Source organism: Paramormyrops kingsleyae, unplaced genomic scaffold (genome assembly GCF_048594095.1).
Source record: "Paramormyrops kingsleyae isolate MSU_618 unplaced genomic scaffold, PKINGS_0.4 ups97, whole genome shotgun sequence".
Taxonomy (NCBI): domain Eukaryota; kingdom Metazoa; phylum Chordata; class Actinopteri; order Osteoglossiformes; family Mormyridae; genus Paramormyrops; species Paramormyrops kingsleyae.
The window spans coordinates 90,005-113,633 of NW_027326035.1; the positions used below are offsets into that span (position 1 = coordinate 90,005).

At 41.4% G+C, this 23,629-nt stretch overlaps 1 protein-coding gene across 3 annotated transcripts; it reads right to left on the bottom strand.

The window, feature by feature from the left end:
• Positions 1-12,904: 12,904 nt before the first annotated feature.
• Positions 12,905-13,826, bottom strand: LOC111834471 (small vasohibin-binding protein). 3 transcript variants are annotated; one of them, XM_023793796.2, is made up of 3 exons: positions 13,702-13,826; positions 13,328-13,490; positions 12,905-13,186 (listed from the first exon to the last, which is right to left on the bottom strand). In XM_023793796.2, exons 2-3 carry the CDS (start codon positions 13,439-13,441, stop codon positions 13,100-13,102), a joined length of 201 nt encoding a protein of 66 aa, XP_023649564.1. In that variant the 5' UTR covers positions 13,442-13,490; positions 13,702-13,826; the 3' UTR covers positions 12,905-13,099. The 3 variants fall into 3 exon arrangements, with proteins under 3 accessions (XP_023649564.1, XP_023649562.1, XP_023649565.1); XM_023793794.2 differs by having other exon boundaries at positions 13,328-13,467; positions 13,702-13,800; XM_023793797.2 differs by having other exon boundaries at positions 13,328-13,544; positions 13,702-13,775.
• Between the last annotated feature and the right edge of the window lie 9,803 nt (positions 13,827-23,629).

Genomic DNA, 23,629 nt, shown 5'->3' on the forward strand with positions numbered 1-23,629 from the left:
CACATGTGACTTTTCTGCCAAGGTTGGGGTTCAGACTGGCAATCTTCTGAACATAAGCACAGAGGCTTAGCCCACTGAGCTACTCACAATGCATAAAATTATTTATAATGTAATAAATGTGTAAATACACTTTTTTCTTCTGAAAAATGTATCTAAAGGAACTAACATTCTTGTACAACACAGACTTCCTAGTGTTATCACAAGTTCACATTCAGCACCTGTCTTTTTTTTCCTAGTAATCTTTCAAACAAGAGTTTCATGTAGTGTTTAATTAAGGACATAGGCAGAGTAGTGGCTTTGAGGCTAGGGCTCTGTACCAACAATTGGAAGGTTGCTGGTTTGAATCCTGTGAATAAGAACATAAGAACTATACAAATGAGAGGAGGCCATTCAGCCCATCGAGCTCACTTGGGGAGAACTTAACTAATAGCTCAGAGTTGTTAAAATCTTATCTAGCTCTGATTTAAAGGAACCCAAGGATTCAGCTTGCACTACGTTATCAGGAAGACTATTCCATACTCTGACTACATGCTGTGTAAAGAAGTGCTTCCTTAAATCCAGTTTGAAATGTTCTCCCACTAATTTCCACCTATGGCCACGAGTTCTTGTATTTGAACTAATTTAACTATTCGGTTGAACAGTATCCAAACCTGTTAGAATCTTATAGACCGGGTTCATGTCCCCCCTCAGTCTCCTTTGCTTGAGGCTGAACAGATTTAGCTCAAATAACCTTTCCTCATATGACATTCCTCTAAGACCAGGAATCATTCTTGTGGCCCTACGCTGCACCTTTTCTAAGGCCGCTATGTCCTTTTTAAGATATGGTGACCAAACCTGCACACAATATTCTAGGTGAGGCCTCACCAAGGAATTGTATAATCTTAGCATTACCTCCCTTGACTTAAACTCCACACACCTAGAGATATACCCCAACATCCTATTGGCCTTTTTTATTGCTTCCCCGCACTGGCGAGAATGAGACATGGAAGCATCAACATACACACCAAGGTCTTTCTCATAATGAGCTACCTTTATTTCAGTAGGTCCCATAAAATACCTGTACTTTATATTTCTGCTCCCTACATGGAGTACCTTACATTTGTCTATGTTAAATTTCATCTGCCAGGTGTCAGCCCAGTCACTAATTAAATTAAGATCCCGCTGTAGCTGCTGAGCCACTAGTTCAGTATCTGCTACACCACCCACCTTGGTGTCATCTGCAAATTTCACCAGTTTACTGTATATATTGGTGTCTATATCATTTATGTACACTGAACAAAAATATAAATGCAACACTGTTGTTTTTGCTCCAATTTTTCATGAGCTGAACTCAAACATAGGAAAAATTTTCTACATACACAAAAGACCCATTTCTCTCAAATATTGTTCACAAATCTGTCTAAATCTGTGTTAGTGAGCATTTCTCCTTTGCCAAGGTAATCCATCCCACCTCACAGGTGTGGCATATCAAGGTGCTGATTAGACAGCATCCATATTGCACAGGTGTGCCTTAGACTGCCCACAATAAAAGGCCACCCTGAAATGTGCAGTTTGATCAAACAGCACAATGCCACAGATGTCGCAACCTTTGAGGGAGCGTGCAATTGGCATGCTGACTGCAGGAATGTCTACCAGAGCTGTTGCCCATGAAATGAATGTTCATTTCTCTACCATAAGCCGTCTCCAAAGGCATTTCAGAGAATTTGGCAGTACATCCAACCGGCCTCACAACCGCAGACCACGTGTAACCACACCAGCCCAGGACCTTCACATCCAGCATGTTCACCTCCAGGATCGCCTGAGACCAGCCACCCGGACAGCTGCAGCAACAATCGGTTTGCATAACCAAAGAATTTCTGCACAAACTGTCAGAAACCTTCTCAGGGAAGCTCATCTGCATGCTCGTCGTCCTCATCGGGGTCTGGACCTGACTGCAGTTCGTCGTCGTAACCGACTTGAGTGGGCAAACACTCACATTCGATGGCATTTGGCACGTTGGAGAGGCGTTCTGTTCACAGATGAGTCCCGGTTTTCACTGTTTAGGGCAGATGGCAGACAGCTTGTGTGGCGTCGTGTGGGTGAGCGGTTTGCTGATGTCAACGTTGTGGATCGAGTGGCCTATGGTGGTGGTGGGGTTCTGGTATGGGCAGGCGTATGTTATGGACAACGAACAAAGGTGCATTTTATTGATGGCATTTTGAATGCACAGAGGTACCGTGACGAGATCCTGAGGCCCATTGTTGTGCCATTCATCCACGACCATCACCTCATGTTGCAGCATGATAACACACGGCCCCATATTGCAAGGATCTGTATACAATTCCTGGAAGCTGAAAACATCCCAGTTCTTGCATGGCCAGCATACTCACCAGACATGTCACCCATTGAGCATGTTTGGGATGCTCTGGATCGGCGTATACGACAGCGTGTTCCAGTTCCTGCCAATATTCAGCAACTTCGCACAGCTATTGAAGAGGAGTGGACCGACATTCCACAGGCCACAATCAACAACCTGATCAACTCTATGTGACGGAGATGTGTTGCCCTGCGTGAGGGGTTTTCTGCCCCACCACCCCCCCATAAAGCAAAACTGTGCACATTTCAGAGTGGCCTTTTATTGTGGGCAGTCTAAGGCACACCTGTGCAATATTGATGCTGTCTAATCAGCACCTTGACATGCCACACCTGTGAGGTGGGATGGATTGTCTTGGCAAAGGAGAAGTGCTCACTAACACAGATTTAGACAGATTTGTGAACAATATTTGAGAGAAATGGGTCTTTTGTGTATGTAGAAAAATTTTCCGATGTTTGAGTTCAGCTCATGAAAAATGGGAGCAAAAACAAGAGTGTTGCGTTTATATTTTTGTTCAGTGTAAATTAGGACAATAGTGGTCCTAAAATTGAACCCTGCGGTACCCCACTATGAACGCAGGCCCACTGTGACATTGAGCCTCTTATAACTACTCGCTGCTTCCTATCCGTTAACCAGTTATCAATCCAGGTCGCTACAGTTCCTAAAATACCTGTCGCTTTGAGTTTAAGTGAGAGCCTCTTGTGGGGGACAACATCAAAAGCCATTTGGAAATCTAAGTAGATGATCCAACAGATTTGTTAAACAGGATCTACCTCTGCTAAATCCATGCTGGCTATCCCTCAAAATGTTATTTGAGTCCAGGTAATCTACCATTTTCTCTTTGATTATAGCCTCCATAACTTTACCAGTTATACAAGTTAGACTGATTGGCCTATAGTTTGACAAATTACTTCTATCCCCTTTTTTGAAAATGGGCGTTATGTTGGCATGCTTCCAATCAGAAGGTACCACACCTTCAGATAAGGATTTTTGAAACAGTAAAGTTAAGGGTCGGCAAATAATATCCCTCATCTCTTTTAACACTATAGGTAAGATGCCATCAGGGCCCTGTGATTTATTTATTTTGAGCTTAGCTAGGCTTTGCAAAACATCAGCTTCAGTTATACAGTATATACACTCACCTAAAGGATTATTAGGAACACCTGTTCAATTTCTCATTAATGCAATTATCTAATCAACCAATCACATGGCAGTTGCTTCAATGCATTTAGGGGTGTGGTCCTGGTCAAGACAATCTCCTGAACTCCAAACTGAATGTCAGAATGGGAAAGAAAGGTGATTTAAGCAATTTTGAGCGTGGCATGGTTGTTGGTGCCAGACGGACCGGTCTGAGTATTTCACAATCTGCTCAGTTACTGGGATTTTCACGCACAACCATTTCTAGGGTTTACAAAGAATGGTGTGCAAAGGGAAAAACATCCAGTATGCGGCAGTCCTGTGGGCGAAAATGCCTTGTTGATGCTAGAGGTCAGAGGAGAATGGGCCGACTGATTCAAGCTGATAGAAGAGCAACTTTGACTGAAATAACCACTCGTTACAACCGAGGTATGCAGCAAAGCATTTGTGAAACCACAACACGCACAACCTTGAGGCGGATGGGCTACAACAGCAGAAGACCCCACCGGGTACCACTAATCTCCACTACAAATAGGAAAAAGAGGCTACAATTTGCACGAGCTCACCAAAATTGGACAGTTGAGGACTGGAAAAATGTTGCCTGGTCTGATGAGTCTCGATTTCTGTTGAGACATTCAAATGGTAGAGTCAGAATTTGACGTAAACAGAATGAGAACATGGATCCATCATGCCTTGTTACCACTGTGCAGGCTGGTGGTGGTGGTGTAATGGTGTGGGGGATGTTTTCTTGGCACACTTTAGGCCCCTTAGTGCCAATTGGGCATCGTTTAAATGCCACAGCCTACCTGAGCATTGTTTCTGACCATGTCCATCCCTTTATGACCACCATGTACCCATCCTCTGATGGCTACTTCCAGCAGGATAATGCACCATGTCACAAAGCTCGAATCATTTCAAATTGGTTTCTTGAACATGACAATGAGTTCACTGTACTAAAATGGCCCCCACAGTCACCAGATCTCAACCCAATAGAGCATCTTTGGGATGTGGTGGAACGGGAGCTTCGTGCCCTGGATGTGCATCCCACAAATCTCTATCAACTGCAAGATGCTATCCTATCAATATGGGCCAACATTTCTAAAGAATGCTTTCAGCTCCTTGTTGAATCAATGCCACATAGAATTAAGGCAGTTCTGAAGGCGAAAGGGGGTCAAACACCGTATTAGTATGGTGTTCCTAATAATCCTTTAGGTGAGTGTATAAGATTATATAATCGAATCTAAAGAGTCAAAGAAGGATTTAGGGATAAAGGTCAGTATAAATTGGAAGAGATACTCCCTAAATTTTTGTATGTTCATTTTGATTGAGTTAATTCTTCCCACCAGAGGGGTAGAAAGAGGGGATCACTGTGACAAGCACTATTGTTTATTATTTAATAAAGGAAGAAAGTTCGCTTTAATAATTGTTCTTCCTCGTAACTGTTACACCTAGATATGTAAATTGATTTTCTGCTATTTTAAACAGGACAGTAGAATAGTCATACATTGGTGTTCCTCCGTCCACAGGAAACAGCTCACTTTTATGCAGGTTTAGTTTGTATCCTGAAAACTGACCAAATTGATTAAATACAGACAACATAGATGGTATAGATATTTTGAGGTTTGAAATAAAAATCAATAAATCATCTGTGTACAGGGATACTTTATGCTCAACTCCTCTACTCCAGATCCCAGTGAATTCCCCGCAACTGCAGAGTTCAATAGCAAGTGGCTCTATAGCCAGATTGATAAGTAGAGGACTTAAAGGGCACCCTTAGCGGGTTCCATGTCGGAGGTTGAAGGGTTGCGACTGTAAGGAATTAGTAAAAACTGAGGTATTAGGACACAAATATAAAAGCCTTATCCATTGAAATACATAAATTGGCCTATAAGACAAACATTCCACTGGATCTTTACCTTTCTTTGGGACAAGAGTGATACTTGCCTTGTGTCACGGATTGGATCATGACAGTATTTTTAAGTTACCGCATGTTATGTTTATAAAATGTTGCCCAATTAAGTTAAACATAGTGATGATCATGATGCGGATATCTTAATTACATTTTGGTATTTTCCTTCTACCTTGAAATAGATATGGATTCAATCCAGGATTGTCCAGCTGGGTGTTACCATGACAATTGTGTGATTGGGGAGGGGAAGGGTGTTCACAATTTGTTGGGTTAAACCAAGTGGTTGGGGAGGGGATTTTTGCACATTGATATTTTAGCCTTTGTTGGTTTTATGAATAAATTTGAATAAAATTGTGGTTTTGGATAGTATATTTTAGAATTGTGTATGTGGGATGTGTTGTATTGAGGATGATAATTGTTAGATTAGTTGTCCTAAGGGGAGGGGTTAAAATCTATATAAACCCTGGAGAATGGGCTAGAGGGGTTGTTATGGATCCAGGGTCTGCTAGGGTATAGCCTGTCTGATGATTACTTCTTTTTTTTGTTATTGTTAATACTTGTATTTGTGCAATTTTGGTGAGCAAGGACAATAAAGTTTTGTATGTTTTGGAGCTCCATGGCCTTCCCTGGTTCCTGAAGCCTCGGGCCTCAGCCATTCCTAACACCTTGTAAAAAGATAGGGGAAGTTTACCGCACTTCAATGAATCGGAGAGGGTTAAACACAATTGAGGTAAAAGCAATGACGAAAATGCTTTGAAAAATTCTGCAGGAAAACCGTCAGGTCCAGGAGATTTTCCAGACTGCAGTGAAGAAATAGCTGCGCCCAATTCCTCCTGCGTTATGGGTTTGTCTAATCTATTTTTACAATCAGAAGAAAGCATAGGCATGTTCAAAGGCTTTAAAAAGTTATCCATTAGGGTGTTTTCTTGTGGAAGTTCAGAAGTATAAAGTTGAGAGTAAAAAGCCCTAAACGTATAATTAATTTTAGAAAAATTAATGATACTAATTAATGGCTAATGGTAATTAACATTACCATTAGCCATTTAAATTTTTGTGATATGTTGCTTTGCATGATAGCCTCTCAGCTGATTGGCTAGCATCTTACCAAATTTGTTGCTATGAATATAAAACAAACTCTTGCACTTCAGAAGCTGACGTTCAACTGAGTGTGTTGAGAGGAGATCAAATTTAGTCTGAAGCTCCACGCACTTATACAAGTCTGGATTCTTGGCCTTAGCATAGAGCAGATCTAATTCTTTAATTTGTCTAACTAATTTGAGTCATTCTATACAGGCCTTTCTCTTCATGTTCGCAGTATAGGAAATAATTTGTCCCCTGAGAAAGGCTTTCAGTGTATCCCAAATTATTAGGCTAATTTCCAAACAAATGTGGTATTTGTTTGGAAAAACAGGGTTATTTGTTCTTTCATGAATTTTAGGAAGTTTTCATCAGCCAGGAGAGTTGAATTAAAGCGCCAGTGTCATCTGAATTGAGGAACATCAGGAAAAGTCATTGGTAATACAACAGGGGCATGATATGCTCTGGTAATCACATGATCGGACCCACAAGGTCAACCGATTATCAATGAGAAAATAATCAATCCTAGAATAAGTATGGTGGACCTGTGAAAAAAACAAAGAGTACTCTCTTCCGTTAGGATGTAAACAGTGTCAAACATCAGAAACACCACAGTTACATAAAAAGGATTGAATGAAAGAGGCAGATTTACTGATAGTGCTGGGGTTAGAAGAAGACCGGTTTAACACAGAGTCCAACCAGCAGTTAAGATCTCTATCAAGTATGAGAAAATATGAGCTCAGATCAGGCAGTAATGAAAAAACACGCTCAAAAAAATCTACATTATCAGTATTGGGGGCATATATATTGGCTAAAACTACTATTGTGTTGTAGAGTTTTCCAGAAACAAAAACATACCGGCTGTTAATATCAGAAATTACATTATGTTTCTGAAAGGGAATATTTTGGTCAATTAGAATCGAAACACCTCTGGGGGGTATTCCAGAAAGCAGGTTATGTGACATACCCGGGTAAGTTTAAGGGTAAGTTAGTGGATAACCTCAACTTTCGGTTCCAAAAACGGAGGTTAACTTTCTGGGTATGTACGTAACCATAGCAGCTTACTCTCTGAAGATAACCTGCTCAGTAGCAGGTTATGTTCCAGGGTCAGTTTGTTGCAGAAGGTTACTGAGCATGGCGTGCCCTTTTGATGACGATCCTGTGGACGTGGAGGCATAAATTATACGAGGTTTTTTTCGCCGGGAGAGAGTTATAAGACCACGTATTGATATCTTTTCATTTCCTAATGATTATTTGAAAAAGCGTTATCAGTTTTCAAAAGAATCGTTCATTTACTTAACATCTCTTGAAACCGCATATTGCAAATGTCACAAACCCAAACCGCGGGTCTGCGCTTAGCATAGAAAACATTCTGTACACAGCGCTTCGGTTTTTTGCGTCAGGGCATTTTTTGTGCAATATGGGCGACGCAGAGCATGTAGGAAAGGCAACTGTGTGTAGAGCCGTTCGCACAGTATGTCTGGTACTTAACGCTTCTTACACACGTTTGTACAGTTCCCTGTCCATAAAGCTCTGCGTGTTATTGAAGAGGAATTCCACAGAGTGGTAAGTTTGTCCTTTGTAGTAAAATCTATGATGCATATTTAATATGTAGTCATACTATTTATATCTATAGCCTACATGTATTCATCCTGCACACACACACACTTGATACTTCCATATATGACTTTCTATTTCAGGGTTTCCAAATGTAATTTGTAATACATGTATAGTGACAATAAAAGGCATTCGTTCATTCATTCATAATTGGGTGCAATGATGGCACCTACATTCCTATTAAAGGTCCTTCAATAAATGAGGGAGACTATGTTGATAGATAGATAGATAGATAGATAGATAGATGTCTTTATTGTCACTATACAAGTACAGCGAGATAGCGTAGGAAATCTATTCATAGTATCAATGTGCAGGTAACTTGATTTTGTATCCTTAATTTTTTGCCTTGTTAAAATCATCAAACTCATTACTTTTTTCCACTAACTATAGGTAATCATTACAGGACAGTACAATGCTGGTTACCACTGGTTGCCCTCAGATGGGGTGAGGGGAGGTGGTGGTGGGCCCCCGCCAGTTAGACGGGCTTCAGCCTTTTTTCTATTAGCTACATGACAGAAGGAATATAGGCCTACTAAATCGTGTTTAATAAATAGTTAAGTGATCGTGTAATCAATTACCTTTTTGCAGAATGTTTTTGTGTTTCATTTTGACTTGGCTCAAAGTTCTTCTGGCTCCAGAAGGATTACACCTTATTAAATAAGAAACCATATATTCCTAGTCGATACACATTGTTATTTTAACCTAAAGAAATGAATGGCAGAAAAAGTAAATGCTTTCATAGTGATTTAACAGTCAAAAGGATGCGGAAGGGTTACGTGTTTAATTATTTTTCATTATAATAAAAGGGGAGGCGATGTCAAATTTGCAATTTAATACACACGCATTTACTCTGTCCGTTATTTTTTGCCAAGCCAACTCTTTCTTTAGCCGATGCAGCCGTATTGCTTTTTTTCATTATTATTGGCTTGAATTCGTCATATGCGTGCATTAAAACTTCCAACTCCGCCTCTGTGAAGTATGCCGCTCTCTTTTTTTCACTTTGATTTTCCATTCTGACTCGTGAAATCGGCGATCAATTGAAAACGTCTTTATTTATGCACGGTGCACGCGCCTTAACTCTGGGTAACCAATAGGAGGTTGATTGAACTTACTCTTCTCAGGTGTTTTTGAACCGACATATTCATGGTATGCGGGTTTGGCGTATATCAACCCAGAGGTTAAGATTTACCAAATGGTAAGTTAACCAAGCTTTCTGGAATACCCCCCTGGCCTTAGCCTGAAAAGTGGAATGGAAATGCTGCCCGTCTCACCAGGTCATGAGGCGAGAGTTATCCGATCCGTGAATGTGCGTTTCTTGCAGAAAGACAACAGCCGCTTCATACTGTTTTATGTGAGAGCACCTTCCTTCTTTTTACAGGATGATTTAAACCTTTGACATTCCAGCTTACAAAAATTAAGTGACTACCCATAGTCCTGCACTAAGAATGTGAGTAAACAAGTGCAAGTAAAAACAGAGTTCCAAAGCTTGTGTCATAGCAAAGCATGGCGAAGGCAGGGAAAAGATAATAATCCACTGAGCAGCTCGCACAGAGGGGTTTATTAAACAAAACTTAACAGAAAGGGCAAACAACAAAACAAAAGGACAGTGAGGAGTTAGAACTAAACAGAGGAAAACTAACAGAACCATACAGTAAATAGACCTACAAAGGTAACCGGGCAACACAGGGAACAGAACTAGGGAAACAGGCAGAGTAACAACATGTGGTAGCATAAGCACAATGTCTGACTAAGGAATGGAGTGAGAAATCCAGGGCAAACAAGGAACAGGTGTAAATCATAATTAAATTAACCTATCAAGGAAGGCACAGGTACAATGAGCAACAGGTGGAGTGACTGTCACTAACAAGCACACGACTAGGGAACTCTAACAAACACTGAAACTAAGAAACATTAGCCACACACTGGGAATACTAAATTAGGATAAGTAACATGGCATAAAAATATAAATAGGACAACCAAGACAAACCAATGACAGGGATACAAAATAGAAAATAAGCACTGGAAACAGAAAACCAATTAATAGAAATAAACAGATGAGGCTGGCCTCTGGCCAGCTTCAAACCCATGACTGTTGGATTACAGTCTAAGGCACACACTTAACTCATTGAGCTATGCGACAGTCAGGAAGAAGGAAACACACTAGGCTAAAGGCTACGTGAGGGAGGTGGGAAGCAGGATGACAAGCAACGTCTACTGGCCAACATGGGGAAAAAACACAAAGGGATGGATACTGACCCTGACAGGCAGTCCTGTGGGCGAAAATGCCTTGTTGATGCTAGAGGTCAGAGGAGAATGGGCCGACTGATTCAAGTTGATAGAAGAGCAACTTTGACTGAAATAACCACTCGTTACAACCGAGGTATGCAGCAAAGCATTTGTGAAACCACAACACGCACAACCTTGAGGCGGATGGGCTACAACAGCAGAAGACCCCACCGGGTACCACTCATCTCCACTACAAATAGGAAAAAGAGGCTACAATTTGCACGAGCTCACCAAAATTGGACAGTTGAAGACTGGAAAAATGTTGCCTGGTCTGATGAGTCTCGATTTCTGTTGAGACATTCAAATGGTAGAGTCAGAATTTGACGTAAACAGAATGAGAACATGGATCCATCATGCCTTGTTACCACTGTGCAGGCTGGTGGTGGTGGTGTAATGGTGTGGGGGATGTTTTCTTGGCACACTTTAGGCCCCTTAGTGCCAATTGGGCATCGTTTAAATGCCACGGCCTACCTGAGCATTGTTTCTGAGTCTGACCATGTCCATCCCTTTAAGACCACCATGTACCCATCCTCTGATGGCTACTTCCAGCAGGATAATGCACCATGTCACAAAGCTCGAATCATTTCAAATTGGTTTCTTGAACATGACAATGAGTTCACTGTACTAAAATGGCCCCCACAGTCACCAGATCTCAACCCAATAGAGCATCTTTGGGATGTGGTGGAACGGGAGCTTTGTGCCCTGGATGTGCATCCCACAAATCTCCATCAACTGCAAGATGCTATCCTATCAATATGGGCCAACATTTCAAAAAGAATGCTTTCAGCACCTTGTTGAATCAATGCCACGTAGAATTAAGGCAGTTCTGAAGGCGAAAGGGGGTCAAACACTGTATTAGTATGGTGTTCCTAATAATCCTTTAGGTGAGTGTATATTACTTATAGACGATGTTGGATTAGTAATAAGAACTGGTAAGTTACTAGTGTCCTCAACAGTGAAATCCCGTGCAAAACTATCACTGAACTCATTTACTATGTCAATGTCGTTTTCAATTATAAGACCCTTACTATCCTGTAGATTAGTAATTTCAGCTTTTAGAGCTCTTATAGAGTTAAAATACTGGAAGAAACTTTTAACGTCATCCTTAGCCTCCAATGCGATCTTCCTTTCGACATTCCTTTTAGCTCGTCTAATGTCATTTTTTAATTCAGCCAGTAGATTTAGATACTCTTGCTTTATTCTGTCATCATCAGTTATTTCCCATTTCTGAAACAAAGCCCTTTTCCTCCTTACTTTATACTTTAGGAGTGATCCTACTCCATTAGGCCTTTGAGCAAGGCCCTTAACCTGCAACTACTTTGTGCTAGGTATGATGATAATCTACATCCAGTCCTATAAATAGGTCCTCCAACTTACAGGGAAATTTTGTGGCAGGATTGGCACTCCAACCACTGGAAAAAAACTCCCACTGGTCTGTATGGACCAGTGTGGTGCTGACAGTGGTGGAGGAAGTACTGAAGCTTAGTACTTAAGTAAAAGTACAAATATCCTGCAAAATATGTACTAAAGTAAAAGTAGAAGTGCTACATCAACAATCTGACTTAAGTGAACGTACTAAGTACTTTTAAATTTACTTTAAAGTATTTTTTTAAGTAAAAGTACTCACACAATGGTTTGTCTGAACATCTGGGGTGTGCCATTTTGTAAAAGAATAGTAGATATACTGACTCTACCAATGTCATTGCTCGTAATTATTACAAGCAACTATACAGTATACAGTATATTGCGGATTTTCACCTATCGCTGGTGGGTCCGGATCACCCACCTATCGCGGAAGTTACGTTCCAGACCCATCAGCGATAGGTGAAAATCCACGATATAGAAAGACCATATACATAAACTTTTTTATAGTTTAAGCCTTAAAATACCACTCCCACATGCTTTAAACACGTGAACTTATTAAAACGCACTTTGTAAACACATATGATATGTGGATGTTGGGCTAAGGATATGATTGACATAAAATATGAGAATTTCTGGTATCATTTGAATGTTTCTAGTAATGCATCGTGTTGGTCGTAAATTTGACTCATAATGGTCTTAAAAAGGTCTTAAATTTAACTTACTGAAACCTGCAAGAACCCTGTCAATTACAGTGCTGTATCATTACAATACTACGGTAAACATATAAAATAAGCTTATTACCATAGTGTAGTACATTTTAAAACATGTTATTACCATGGTAAAATACAAAAAACTTAACAGATTACCACTGTATTTTATACACTGTAATTCTATGTAGTATACTATGGTATATAGGTGGCCAAATTACAATGTTTTACCATGTCAGCACTACTATATGCTATTACTTTGATGATAACACCATAGTACTTTTTTGTAAGGGCTGTGCTAAACCAAATAAGAGAAATCAGGTGGAATGAAAACCAGACACAATCCTGAGTTTTATGTGGCTGGTACAGAACCTTATTTATTATATGTATTAAAGACCGATCTAAAAGCGTATGAATGTTTAGGCTTCCAAAAAAGGGGAAAAAAGCAACTGGTTTTGGAAAAATCATAAAAATTGGTTTATTTGACAGCACACTTTCGTTTGTACTACATAATAATACATATTCCACAACAAAGCATATGAAGTTTGGTAACATTTTAACTGAAGCTTGACTTGTATTGTTGCATGTACATGCAATTCACAATGCTGATCTTTCATGGTGTTCTTGTCCGTGTCTGATTAAAAAACCTCATTCTGCAGGACCTTGCATCTGTTTGCAGAAGGTTTCAAACTGCTGCTGCTCAAGGTCCGTCATCACTTTGTTTAAAGCATATATCTGAAACACATAAAACAACACTTTTACATTAAAGAAAAGATTTTCTTACATAAAAATCAGTCTAATTTTGGCTAGTATTAAGTAAATATTAAAAACCAACGTTGCAAACTAATGTATAGTAATATGGAATAATGACGCAACCTCAGCTCGCTGCCGCTGTTTCAGTTCCTGCTGGGCCGACTTCTGTTTAGATCTGTCTCCCCGGTTTGATGTGTCCTTTTGTTTTTGCTTGTCTTTGCGACATGCTGGTTCCATGATTGCATTTAACGTCTTCACTGTATCTGTTGCCAAACTAAATTACATTCTTCGTGCAAACAAGCAGACGAGAAAAGTATCGAAATCATTTATTACTTATTCCCTAAAATGTCAACAGAAATAATATGATATTCTAGCATCATAAAAATCAGCACACGACTTTGTGCTTATTTATAATAGTTGCGCAGATATTTGGAAAAAAATCAAAATTGAAATTTAGTAAAGGTATGATTTTAAATGGAGTAAAATATATTACTTACAGGACATGTTAAATATAAATCAGTAGCATCTCCCCACAGCAGGCATACTACATTCCGACCATTTCAATCCCGACGGAAGTATATGCTGGTGTACCAATTACATGTCCTCGTGCGCTCGAAATCCCCCTCCTAAATAGGTTCCTACTTTAAAATAGCTCATACAAACTCCTTGCTGATGCTCGAAATGTAAGTGGCTATACCATATGCCTGTCGATTAAGATTTGCTATTGCTGTAATATTATTCTTAATTTTCATTGACTAAGTTAATTAAGGTATAAAAAAACAAATTGGAAGCTCAGAATAAAAATGCAATATGAACTTTACCATGTTTTACTTACATTGCCATGCTAACCACACTGGCCCTGGTTTAGAGAGAGGTTACAGCACATTGCCACAACCACCACAAAACAAGTCACCTCAGCGATGAGAGCGCAGGGATTGCTGGGATTGCTGCGAGGATTGCTGGGATTGCTGCGAGAGAGTGGTGTTGAGCTGCAGCGATTGTTTGGGATTGTTTTTTTTTTGGAGTGTTTTGAGTGTTTGTGTGCTTTACCTGTTTACGTGGGTGGCTGTTTATTTCTATTTATTGTTCTTATTTCGGTCAGCGTGAGTGCTTGTCTGTCCTGTCTGTTAATCAACAGCGCGATTATTACCGACAGAGAGCTGCGGGTGTCGCGTGCGCGGCGTTTTTCTGTCCGCGTTTAAACTCCGTAACAAACACCCGCGGGGCGATTATAACTAATAACATCTAACGTCGGTATCGCTACCAAGCGTCGGAAAAGGACAGTTGCTCCTGAGCTTTGCTCGGTCGCCAGTCGGGGCCGGGAGGACATTTTCCACTTTTTTCCCGCTCCGGCAGTAGCCTGCTGTGAGGGGTTTTTTGTGGTTTTTCGACCTCCCAAGAGCAACTTCGATTTCGCCTTGTTTTTAGTTCGTACTTGGTTCAGGCAGAAGTTCTTCTGGTAAGTAGTAGTAAGTTTATCAGGTTTAAAATTTTTAATAAAATAATAATTAAGTTCCGTTTTAACACAAGTAATAACTTATTTTAGTGTACTCCGCACGTTACTGCATTTATTGTTACGCAAATTAATCTTTATAGTTAAATACACTATATAAATTTACTGGGCTGGGAGTACGGGGTCATAGTGAGTTAGTTAATTATGGGGCCAGCTCAGTGTTGCGTTTGCAAGATGTTTGCCCTTCTGGACGTTAGTGTCCAGTCGGACTTCATCTGCGAGCGATGTAAGCTAGTGGACTCACTCATGGTCAAGGTTCGCGACCTTGAGGAGCAACTGGCTCGCATCCAATGCAACAGTGAGTTAGATGAGCTAGTTGATACGCCGTTTAGGGAGACGGTGTGTACGCCACTAACGGGGGGGAGGGAGAATGAAGAGCAGAGAGGTCGAGAGAGCTGGGTGACCGTAGGTCGTAGACGCAGGAAAAGGCGTACACACGTTACAGAGGCGGCATCACCTGAGGTGTCTGTGTCTAACAGGTTTCAGGTGCTTCCAGCTTTAGAGCCGGAAGGGACTGGGGAAGCAGGTGGGCCCTTGGGCACTGAGGAGCCCCCTCCCCCCAGAAAGAGGGAGGTTGTGGTAGTGGGGGATTCAATTATTAGGGGAGTAGACAGTTATGTGTGCACGCGTGATAGAGGGTCCCGTACGGTGTCTTGCCTGCCTGGTGCCCAGGTAGGAGACCTTCCAGATCGTGTGGACAAGCTTTTGGCCCCAGCTGGGGTGGATCCAGTTGTCGTGGTGCATGTTGGCACCAACGACATAGGCAAGGGTAGAAGGGCTGTTCTGCAGGATAAATTTATAGAAGTCGCCAATAAGCTTAGAAGCAGAACGTCCATGGTGGTATTTTCCGAAATACTCCCCGTGCCACGCGCAAGTGAGGCTAAGTTAGCTGAGATAAGGAGATTAAATGCGTGGCTAAAAGGATGGTGTAGGAAAGAGGGGTTTAGGTTTATGGGGCACTGGAGGACCTTCTGGAACAGGTGGGACCTGTTCAAGCCGGATGGGTTGCATCTGAACCGGAGGGGAACCAGTGTACTGGGAAGGCGTATTTGTAGAGTAGTTGAGGAATGTTTAAACTAGGGACTGGGGGGGCAGGGAGGTTAGTTAAGTATGTAACTGGGGGGAAACGGAAAGCCCAAAAAAATCATATTATAAGTAGGCACTGTAATAAGCCTACCCTTTGTTGTCTGTATTTAAACGCCAGGAGTATTAGGAATAAAATTCATGATTTAGAGGCTCTTATCTCATCGGACTCTTATGATATTATAGCAATAACTGAAACGTGGTTGAGTGATAAGGATGGACAAGAATATAATATGGATGGTTACACATTGTTCCGTAAAGACCGTATAGGTAAGAAGGGAGGTGGTGTTGCAGTATATGTAAAGGAAATCTTGCAGGCAAGGGAGCTTACTGATATAAGTAAAAGTACGGAAGCTATATGGGTAAAATTAGATGCTACAAACTCAAATAGCCTAATTGTCGGTGTTTGTTACAGAGCACCCAATGTAGCTGCTGAGGAAAGCAGATTGTTATACAGTGATATTAGGATTATGAGCAATAAAAATGATGTGGTAGTTATGGGTGATTTTAATCTACCGGGGATACAGTGGGACATTGTTGCTGGCTCTTCTGAAAATGAACTTGAGATGGTGGAATTAGTACAGGATTGTTTTTTTACTCAGTTTGTTAACACCCCTACCAGGGGAGATGCCATTCTTGATCTTGTTTTGTCTAATAACCAGGACAGGATTGGTAAATTAGATGTTTTAGAACCACTTGACAGTAGCGATCATAACATGGTTAAATTTGAGGTTAAGTTTAGTGCCCGAAGAGCAAAGTCCAAATCAAAAATATATAATGTTAGGAAGGCTAACTTCAATTGTATGAGATTAAAACTAGAAACCGTGAACTGGATGGAGTTAAATAACAAAACTGTTGAAGAGGCATGGGAATTTTTTAAAAGCACATTATTGCAAGTACAAGAGGACTTCATACCTGTTTCTAGCAAGAATAAATCTAGGAAATTGCAACCTAGGTGGTTTAATAGGGACATAAAGTATAAAGTAAGGAGGAAAAGGGCTTTGTTCCAGAGATGGAAAATAACTGATGATGACATAATAAAGCAAGAGTATCTAAATCTACAGGCTGAATTAAAAAATGACATTAGACGAGCTAAAAGGAATGTCGAAAGGAAGATCGCATTGGAGGCTAAGGATGACGTTAAAAGTTTCTTCCAGTATTTTAACTCTAAAAGAGCTCTAAAAGCTGAAATTACTAATCTGCAGGATAGTAAGGGTCCTATAATTGAAAACGACATTGACATAGTAAATGAGTTCAATGATAGTTTTGCACGGGTATTCACTGTCGAGGACACTAGTAACTTACCAGTTCTTATTACTAATTCAACATCGTCTATAACTAATATATATATAACTGAAACTGATGTTTTGCAAAGCCTAGCTAAGCTCAAAATAAATAAATCACAGGGCCCTGATGGCATCTTACCTATAGTGTTAAAAGAGATGAGGGATATTATTTGCCGACCCTTAACATTACTGTTTCAAAAATCCTTATCTGAAGGTGTGGTACCTTCTGATTGGAAGCATGCCAACATAACGCCCATTTTCAAAAAAGGGGATAGAAGTAATTTGTCAAACTATAGGCCAATCAGTCTAACTTGTATAACTGGTAAAGTTATGGAGGCTATAATCAAAGAGAAAATGGTAGATTACCTGGACTCAAATAACATTTTGAGGGATAGCCAGCATGGATTTAGGAGAGGTAGATCCTGTTTAACAAATCTGTTGGAGTTTTTTGAGAAAGCTACTCAGGAAGTTGATGATAAGAAGGCCTATGATGTCATCTATTTAGATTTCCAAAAGGCTTTTGATGTTGTTCCCCACAAGAGGCTCTCACTTAAACTCAAAGCGACAGGTATTTTAGGAACTGTAGCGACTTGGATTGATAACTGGTTAACGGATAGGAAGCAGCGAGTAGTTATAAGAGGCTCGATGTCACAGTGGGCCTGCGTTCATAGTGGGGTACCGCAGGGTTCAATTTTAGGACCACTTTTGTTCCTAATTTACATAAATGATATAGACACCAATATATACAGTAAACTGGTGAAATTTGCAGATGACACCAAGGTGGGTGGTGTAGCAGATACTGAACTAGCGGCTCAGCAGCTACAGCGGGATCTTAATTTAATTAGTGACTGGGCTGACACCTGGCAGATGAAATTTAACATAGACAAATGTAAGGTACTCCATGTAGGGAGCAGAAATATAAAGTACAGGTATTTTATGGGACCTACTGAAATAAAGGTAGCTGATTATGAGAAAGACCTTGGTGTGTATGTTGATGCTTCCATGTCTCATTCTCGCCAGTGTGGGGAAGCAATAAAAAAGGCCAATAGGATGTTGGGGTATATCTCCAGGTGTGTGGAGTTTAAGTCAAGGGAGGTAATGCTAAGATTATACAATTCCTTGGTGAGACCTCACCTAGAATATTGTGTACAGGTTTGGTCACCATATCTTAAAAAGGACATAGCGGCCTTAGAAAAGGTGCAGCGTAGGGCCACAAGAATGATTCCTGGTCTTAGAGGAATGTCATACGAGGAAAGGTTATTTGAGCTAAATCTGTTCAGCCTCAAGCAAAGGAGACTGAGGGGGGACATGATCCAGGTCTATAAGATTCTAACAGGTTTGGATGCTGTTCAACCGAATAGTTACTTCAGCATTAGTTCAAATACAAGAACTCGTGGCCATAGGTGGAAATTAGCGGGAGAACATTTCAAACTGGATTTAAGGAAGCACTTCTTTACACAGCGTGTAGTCAGAGTATGGAATAGTCTTCCTGATAACGTAGTGCAAGCTGAATCCTTGGGTTCCTTTAAATCAGAGCTAGATAAGATTTTAACAACTCTGAGCTATTAGTTAAGTTCTCCCCAAGCGAGCTCGATGGGCCGAATGGCCTCCTCTCGTTTGTATAGTTCTTATGTTCTTATGTTCTTATGTTCTAAGTACAGCAGGTTATACCTCAGCACCCAGTGGTGGAATATAACAAAGTATTTGTACTTCGTTACTGTACTTAAGTACATTTTTACATATCTGTACTTTACTTAAGTAAAAATAATAATGCATACTTTTTATTTTACCCATTACATTTTGCGGCAATTATCTGTACTTTCTACTCCACTACATTTCTACAATTTATGCCGTTAGTCGTTACATTTTATGAACACAATTTCCTCAAAATCTTGCATGAAAAAATAGTTAGCCTATTGCATTCTGGCGTTGTTTGCCATTTCCTACCAATCAGGTGGCTTTATTAGCTCCAATGATGGCAGAGCTTGCGTCAATTAGCAGCACGAGCTGGTAAACTGGCTTGATTTCAAGAAGATGAGACATTCAACAAGGCGCCACACCACCACTAGTGTTTGGTTACTGTTGTGTTTCCCCTTTACTGCTCTTAACAGATGTGTTGAATAGTTTTGCAAGTACATAAATGATTTAACGATATATGATGTCCTGATTTGGTTTATCTTAATGGTATATTAAATGGATAATACCTAATAGATAACTTTTCCATCCACATAATTCTTAGGGTACACAGTATTGCAGAGTGCACGCACAATAAGCACACCAAACCTTCCAATACACATACACTCACCTAAAGGATTATTAGGAACACCATACTAATACGGTGTTTGACCCCCTTTCACCTTCAGAACTGCCTTAATTCTACGTGGCATTGATTCAACAAGGTGCTGAAAGCATTCTTTAGAAATGTTGGCCCATATTGATAAGATAGCATCTTGCAGTTGATGGAGATTTGTGGGATGCACATCCAGGGCACGAAGCTCCCGTTCCACCACATCCCAAAGATGCTCTATTGGGTTGAGATCTGGTGACTGTGGGGGCCATTTTAGTACAGTGAACTCATTGTCATGTTCAAGAAACCAATTTGAAATGATTCGAGCTTTGTGACATGGTGCATTATCCTGCTGGAAGTAGCCATCAGAGGATGGGTACATGGTGGTCTTAAAGGGATGGACATGGTCAGACTCAGAAACAATGCTCAGGTAGGCCGTGGCATTTAAACGATGCCCAATTGGCACTAAGGGGCCTAAAGTGTGCCAAGGAAACATCCCCCACACCATTACACCACCACCACCAGCCTACACAGTGGTAACAAGGCATGATGGATCCATGTTCTCATTCTGTTTACGCCAAATTCTGACTCTACCATTTGAATGTCTCAACAGAAATCGAGACTCATCAGACCAGGCAACATTTTTCCAGTCTTCAACTGTCCAATTTCGGTGAGCTCGTGCAAATTGTAGCCTCTTTTTCCTATTTGTAGTGGAGATTAGTGGTACCCGGTGGGGTCTTCTGCTGTTGTAGCCCATCCGCCTCAAGGTTGTGCGTGTTGTGGTTTCACAAATGCTTTGCTGCATACCTCGGTTGTAACGAGTGGTTATTTCAGTCAAAGTTGCTCTTCTATCAACTTGAATCAGTCGGCCCATTCTCCTCTGACCTCTAGCATCAACAAGGCATTTTCGCCCACAGGACTGCTGCATACTGGATGTTTTTCCCTTTGCACACCATTCTTTGTAAACCCTAGAAATGGTTGTGCGTGAAAATCCCAGTAACTGAGCAGATTGTGAAATACTCAGACCGGCCTGTCTGGCACCAAGAACCATGCCACGCTCAAAATTGCTTAAATCACCTTTCTTTCCCATTCTGACATTCAGTTTGGAGTTCAGGAGATTGTCTTGACCAGGACCACACCCCTAAATGCATTGAAGCAAGTACCATGTGATTGGTTGATTAGATAATTGCATTAATGAGAAATTGAACAGGTGTTCCTAATAATCCTTTAGGTGAGTGTATATGGAGAGGTAAGCGCCCTCGACTGAATACAGCCCATCTTCAAAAGTGCAGGAGTCATGGAGGCCTAGTACTGCCAAATTTATGGTATTACTACTGGGCGGCAAATACACGCTGCATTACATCTTGGTTCTATTTCTAAAACAAAGATAATTGCCCATCCTGTGTGTCCATGGAGTTGACCTCGGTTACAGACTCATCTGTTTTGGCCCTGCTCGGATCTTCACTCCCCCTGCCCCTAGACAAGTCAATTGACACCCCAGTGGTCTGGCATACTGTGAGAGTGTGGGCCCAGATGAGGAAGCATTTTGGTTTAACAGGTTTTTCTCTTTTGAGTCCACTTTTATTAAATCCTTCTTCATCTCTATCTGATCCTATATTTCAAGATTGGCATGGTAGGAGCATTACATGTTTTAAAGATCTGTTTGTTGATAATAACTTTGTATCTTTTGCTCAGGTTTCTGAAAATTTTAATCTCCCACATACACATTTTTTCAGATATCTGCAGATCAGACATTTTCTCCAATCTCAGATACCAAATTTTCCAGAAGCACCAGCTACAAGGTCAAGGGATACATTCCTTACTTTACTTCCAACTCGTACAGGGTTCATTTCTTTTATATATGACAAACTGGCCAGTATGAATGGTTCCTCTATGGATAGGATTAAAATAGCCTGGGAACAGGACCTAAATCAGTCATTGTCTAAGGATACCTGAGATTTAATACTCAAGTTAGTTAATTCTACATCCTTCTGTGCCCGCTATTGTCTTCTACTATTTAAGGTTGTGCATAGGTTCCACATGTCCAAAGTCAAATTATCTCATATTTACCCGAATGTGGACCCCTGCTGTAATAAAGGTGGGAGTGAGGCGACTTCCCTTATCCATATGTTCCGGTCATGTCCTAACCTTGAAAAATTCTGGAGAGACATATTTAAAACTTTGTCCCTAATTCTTGAATACCATATAGAACCTAATCCATTAGTTGCTTTTTTGGTACCACTGGGGAGGCTGGTGAACATCTGACCTCGTCACAGTGTCGTACATTGTCTTTCGCTTCCATGTCATGTCTGAGGACCATTCATCACCCACTCTGAGTACGACTCTCAGAAGAACAGATTTGGATATCCATAATGCTTTGATTCTTCTGTAATCAGGATGTGGGTTGCTAGACTATATATGTTGTGTCACTTGCTCACATATCCCTTTAACAAGCACCTCCTTATGTGTCCTCAGAGCCCTTGCAGCCATCCTTCTCACTTCCCAGTAATAAGTAGAGTTGCCATCAAGCCGTGTGCTGCGACTTGTCTCGATAATGTTCAGGGTGCCCTGCGAGATGAAACACCTCCTTCTGGGAACACCAACACAACCCTGAACAAACTTCAGGTTCTTGTCACAGAAGATCTCCCACATCACATTAGAATCTGCAGTTGCACCCAAGTCTGCAAGTTCCTCACACAAACTGCGTGCAAACTCATAAGAAACAGGCTAGTCTTGGAATCTGACCAGGTCCAGTCTCATCCTCCTAGTAGGTGGTAGCCTAATGGACCAAAGCTGAACTTTCACCTTCAGAGTAGAAACAACAAGGCTGTGGTCAGAATTCACAAACTGGGCACTTCTGTAGACCCTGCAGTTCTCTAGGAACCTCTAGCATCTGCCCATGATGATATGATCAATCTCCTAAACCACACCACCAGTATTGGAGTACCAAGTACAACGATGCAGCTCAGGGTGCTAGAACCAGGATCCAGTGATCCGCAGCCCCTGATCATTTGCAAAGTCAAGGGACATGGACCCACTTTCACCATGGTCTTCAGACCCATAGGGACCAACATAATCCTCACAGCCAGCCTTGTCAGTTCCAGTAGTCACACTGAAGTCATCCATGACCAGACGGGTGTAACCACATGGACACCCATCAACCACTGAGCGAAGTTGCGAATAAAATGTCTCCCTCACTAAACCATCACTCCCCACGGTAAAACATACACTGAGAGAACAGACAAGACACCCAGATAGGGCCTTAATCTGAGTCTCATAAAAAAATCTTCGAAAGGATGGACACTGGACACCTTCAGGCAGAACCAATCCGCCACAGCAACAGCTACTCCTTGAGTATGGCAGCCGTCAGAACAACCAGACAAATAATAGGTGGACCCAGCCACAGAGATCATGCTGGAGAGACAAGATATTCAATGCACATGCCTGGATGGGCTGCCTCAGATTAGGACCCGAGTGTTGCTGTGCAGTGGGCGACACATCAGCATCACACCAGTTCCCATCTGCAACAGGCCTGACCCCATTGGCTCTCCGATAGTTTCGACTCTTACAGGGATGAGGCTCCCGAGGGCTTTCCCTCACCTCCTTCATGATGCATGCAGCCTACCCGTGGAGAGCAGAAATTAGTCTTGTCTGCTTTGTCAGAGCTGTGTGAAGTTTTTTATTGTGGCTGGAGTACCAGTCCCACCACCAACCCCCAAATTTTTCACTGCAAGTTGGAGGACTGCTTTCAGGGCCAGATGCAATTTGTCATGACCTGCTTGTCCGATCCTCATGTGTGCCACGCCCCCTCATTTACCTCATGTGAATTCCCGATTGTGATCACTTGATATTTTGGGCTTGTCCTGTGTATTTTAGTCTGTCTGTAAGTTTACCCAGATTTGTCATTAATGTTAGTTTGTCGCTGTTCTGTGGATTCCCCAATAAGCCCCTTTTGCCTGTATTTACGGTTCCACTCCTCTGTCTGCCTGCTCGTCGGATCGCAATCATAACAGAATGACAGATCTCCTGAAGAAGATGCTTCAGCTCTCTGTAGCTGAATACAGCGCTTTAATAGCAGAGGCAAGTTACTGGATCCAGCAGCCCGAGATTCGCGAAGACCCAGCAGCGAGCGCTCTCGCTGCTTATACCGGGGAAATCTTGACCAGGATTTCCCAGACGAAGGACGCCTTCCTAGTGGAGGAAGGGCGTCTCAACCTGTGGCAGCTCCAAAGCATGGCGGCAGAGGCAAATCGACA